Source organism: Monopterus albus, unplaced genomic scaffold (assembly GCF_001952655.1).
Source record: "Monopterus albus unplaced genomic scaffold, M_albus_1.0 scaffold41.1, whole genome shotgun sequence".
Taxonomy (NCBI): domain Eukaryota; kingdom Metazoa; phylum Chordata; class Actinopteri; order Synbranchiformes; family Synbranchidae; genus Monopterus; species Monopterus albus.
In genome coordinates this window covers 4,614,636-4,618,352 of record NW_018127921.1, presented here as the reverse complement: position 1 = coordinate 4,618,352, position 3,717 = coordinate 4,614,636, and the positions used below count along the sequence as shown (strand labels likewise).

Below are 3,717 nucleotides of genomic sequence, written 5' to 3'. Positions count from 1 at the left end.
GAATATGGGACTGTGATCCAAACTCACTGCAACAAACTGGCACCAGTTGGTAAACATAGGCTTTCGGTTATGTGACTGGAGACCACCATAAAAAATAGGCTATGAGCGATAACGACATCCTCGAGATGGACTCCGTGTCTGACAGAGAGGAGCTGGAGGGGAGTGTTAAGTCGGGCATGATTGGCGAGGAAGTGGGTGAGAGAACCACTTTGAATTGCACAGTCTTGTTATTCAGGCGTGGATGTTGTGTGCGATCATGGGGTTTTATCCTAGAGTTACATAATTTAATGTTTATAATACTTCAGTTAGGCCATACTCACCTATGGAAAAGTTACCACTACTCTATGGTTTGTTCTCAGAATAGATAGGGGTGTTGAGTGATACAACTAGTTGGCTTTAAAGCATATGTGAAAAATGTGAGTGATGGAAACCTACACGTAGTCCTCTAGTATGCTACAGTATGTTTCAGTGTCTTTGCAGCTGTCAGAACCCCACCAGCCAGCACCCACCCAAAAAACTATTTTTGTAATTCTGGGGAAAGATTTTTCAGTCCACCATAACTTCCTTTGTGTCTGTCGTGCCCACAGTGACATGGCTCCCTGTGGGTTACCACAGTTGTCAGTAATGCAGTATGTCAGACGTCCTGACCATAAGAAAATGACCAATGCTTTTCACACAAAATACTCTTTCTAATGGAATCTATATTCCATTGTGGTGAATTATTAATGCTCACACTTTGTGTTCACAGTGGAGTGGCTCACATAATACTTATTTAATTTGTTTTATTCAGTTGGTTAACTAAAACTGATGTCTGTCTTAACATAGATCTGACATTAGCCTGTCAGATCTATGTTAAGACTAATGAAGGTCGGTGGATGTTAGGGTAACAACTAAGTATATCCCATATTAATATACCACTCTTGTAAATGATACCATATTGCAGTGAAAATTTATTATCATTGATTCTATTTCACATGCAAAGCAAATTATTATAAGCACTTACTGATAATATAGAAAACAGATGTGCTAATTTTCCTCCTAGGAAAGACCTATGTCATAAAGTGCCCCAGTGTTTGAAGCAGAGAATTTCCTGTCAGACACAGAGAAAGATACTTGGCTGTGGCTCACATTAAACTTAAAGTGTTAAGTGTTTAAATGTTAGCCCAGAAGTCCAGTAAAATCTGTATCATGTACCTTAATGCTGAAAAAATTAAACGAACTGAGTTTAACCCAACTGTATATGTCAAAAGATGCTTTTCTCAGTTTGTCTGGTCTATCTTTATGTTTTTTTGTGATGTTATAGAGGATGTTTTGTAGAAAGGAAGTGGGTGTATTGCGGCTAGAAAGCAGGCACCACGTGCACATAGATTTCATGCTTTTCAGAATCCTTTTTACTCATTGTAAGTTGCAGAGGTTTCATAGCAGTGCTTCACTTGGGTTTAATGATGCAGTAGCTTGTGCATATGTTGTTTTTTTACAGACAAAAGTGGAAATGGTAGAAAAAATGTGGATGCTACTTCAGTCAGGAAACAACATAAACAGAGCAAGTGGAAACAATCATTACCTTACACATGATATTGTATTACATGGAGCATAGAGTTCACTGAGGATTTGGGCCTGTTGTATGTCAGTGCTACAAAGATGGAAAATCTGTTAACCAGCTGCTAATACGGATTTTGTATAATTTGTTCTTTGTGCCATCTTTTCACAAGTGAGAGGAGTTAGATATTACAAAGCTAGACTGTTATATTTTCAGCAAATTAATATACTGTATAAGAAGAATGTGCCTACTGCTCATTAGACAATTTTTCTAATGAGCAGTGTTGTTACAGTTAAGTTTCCCAGGGCGCTATGGCCAGTATTTTGAAAACAACATCTGTTTTCAGTTAGTTTTCTCATGGTGTTCCAAATTACAGTATCTGGAAAGATTGCAGGACTTTCTTTACTGAATTACTGTATGTGTCATCTGTTTTGTAAAAAAAGGGGAGGGGGCATTTATAATACAATTAGTGGGCATATAAGAAAGTACACATTAGTTGACTGGACAAGACGATTCCCGTCTTGTCCAGTCAACATGTCGAAATGTCTTTGAGCAAGACACTGAACCCCCAGTGCATAGAAAAGCACTATACAAGTATAGGACCATGTCTGTGTATACCCATTAATTTGTCTTGCTTGTTTATTCTGCAGTTTACCCTGAGGAATTTTTACCAACATATCATACGATTCAAGAAGGAGCAGGGTTAGTCAAAGCACAGCTGGTGAGTCAATGCAATTTGTGTTGTCATCTTGATTAATTGTTCATTGTTATCATACAATCATAGGGTCAAGGCTACATGTAGGAAAAATCTGTTGAATCTTACAAATATCCTGTACATAGGTACCTGTTTTTGCAATTATTATGAATACTATAGCCAAAAGAGTTAACATTTCTTTGGAATTTCTCAAGAAAGAAATATTTAGTTAACAGAAAGCAGACAATGACATTATTGCACCATGAGGCAGTTATCTATACAAAAACACAGTTTGATATCAGCAACCTGAAAGTAGTTGTAGTTAGATATGCTTCATTAATTCTTAGGCATGTCCCAGGTTTATGTGTACACACACACACAGTGGGTGGATATCATAATGTTTGTTGACTCATGCATCTCCTGCATGTCGCCACATCACAGGTTAAATAGGCTGGTCAGTATTTAACAGTAACTCTGCGCAGACATATTGTTCACATACTGGCCTCTCACTCTGTTCAACATGTATAACATTATGAAAGAAGAGGAGTTTGAGTTCCACTCGATAGACTTACCTAAGGAGATCAACTTTCACCCTCAGGCAGAGTTTAACCACAAGCCCGACTCCTTATTCTTCAATGATGGTGTGAGACGGATCGACTTCATCCTGGTCTATGAAGATGAGGACAAGAAGGAGTATGCGAAAAGGCACGAATATCAGAGGCACAAGGTAGGTCTGTCATTTTTTAAAAGCTGGTTGCTTTTTTACAGTATATTATCTATCATCAAATCTGTAGATATATTAAGTATTGCAAGTGGTACTCACATTAAACTACAAAATATTCTACTCACAAAAATGTATCATCTGTTTTTTAGGGTTTTTTTGGCCACTTTTTACCATTATTAGATAGCAAACAACAGAGAAGACAGGAAGTTTTGGCAGAGAGAGGAGCAGGTGGCATTCACTGATCATGATAAAATACATGAATAAATATAATATGCCTGTGCTGTTTTAATACAGACACAAACTGTATTTAATCTTGCCTATTTGTAAAGGGAGTTTTTATTTGCATCAGGATCGCATTCTGCAATGATAAATAATTACTATTGACCGTGGATATTCAGCAGGGCACAAACAATTAAATATTGCTTTAGCCTTTCAGCTGAACATACATTAGATTATTGTGCCTCACTACAGTACTACACAATCTTTCACCACCACATATTTTAATCATAATGTGTTCAGTGCAGTTGCTGGCTAGGGGGAAGATTTACCAAGAAATTTCAAGTCAAATCATTCTGCACAGAAGGCTCCTTGTTTTGTGGATGCTTTACAGCATCCACACTATGTTCTCCTGTTCTTTATTTATTGTGTGGATGTTGTGAAGAATCCACACTATGTTATCCTGTTGTTTATTATTCTGATTTCTTCTGTCCATTTTTCGGCACTTCATTTCTTCAGCATACTTTCAGCTGAAAAAGCCAT

At 37.4% G+C, this 3,717-nt stretch overlaps 1 protein-coding gene across 2 annotated transcripts in view; it reads left to right on the top strand.

Moving 5' to 3' along the window:
- The first annotated feature begins 6 nt into the window (after nt 1-6).
- The window catches only part of ano6 (anoctamin 6), a 19,341-nt gene continuing 15,630 nt past the window's right edge, over nt 7-3,717 (top strand). Inside the window, exons 1-3 of one of the 2 annotated variants that reach the window (XM_020599693.1) lie at nt 7-195; nt 2,191-2,261; nt 2,833-2,961. In XM_020599693.1, the coding sequence (XP_020455349.1) occupies nt 102-195; nt 2,191-2,261; nt 2,833-2,961 (294 nt within the window). In that variant the 5' untranslated portion in view covers nt 7-101. Of the gene's footprint in view, nt 196-2,190; nt 2,262-2,832; nt 2,962-3,717 lie in introns of those variants that run through there. The other variant, XM_020599694.1, reaches the window with a different exon arrangement.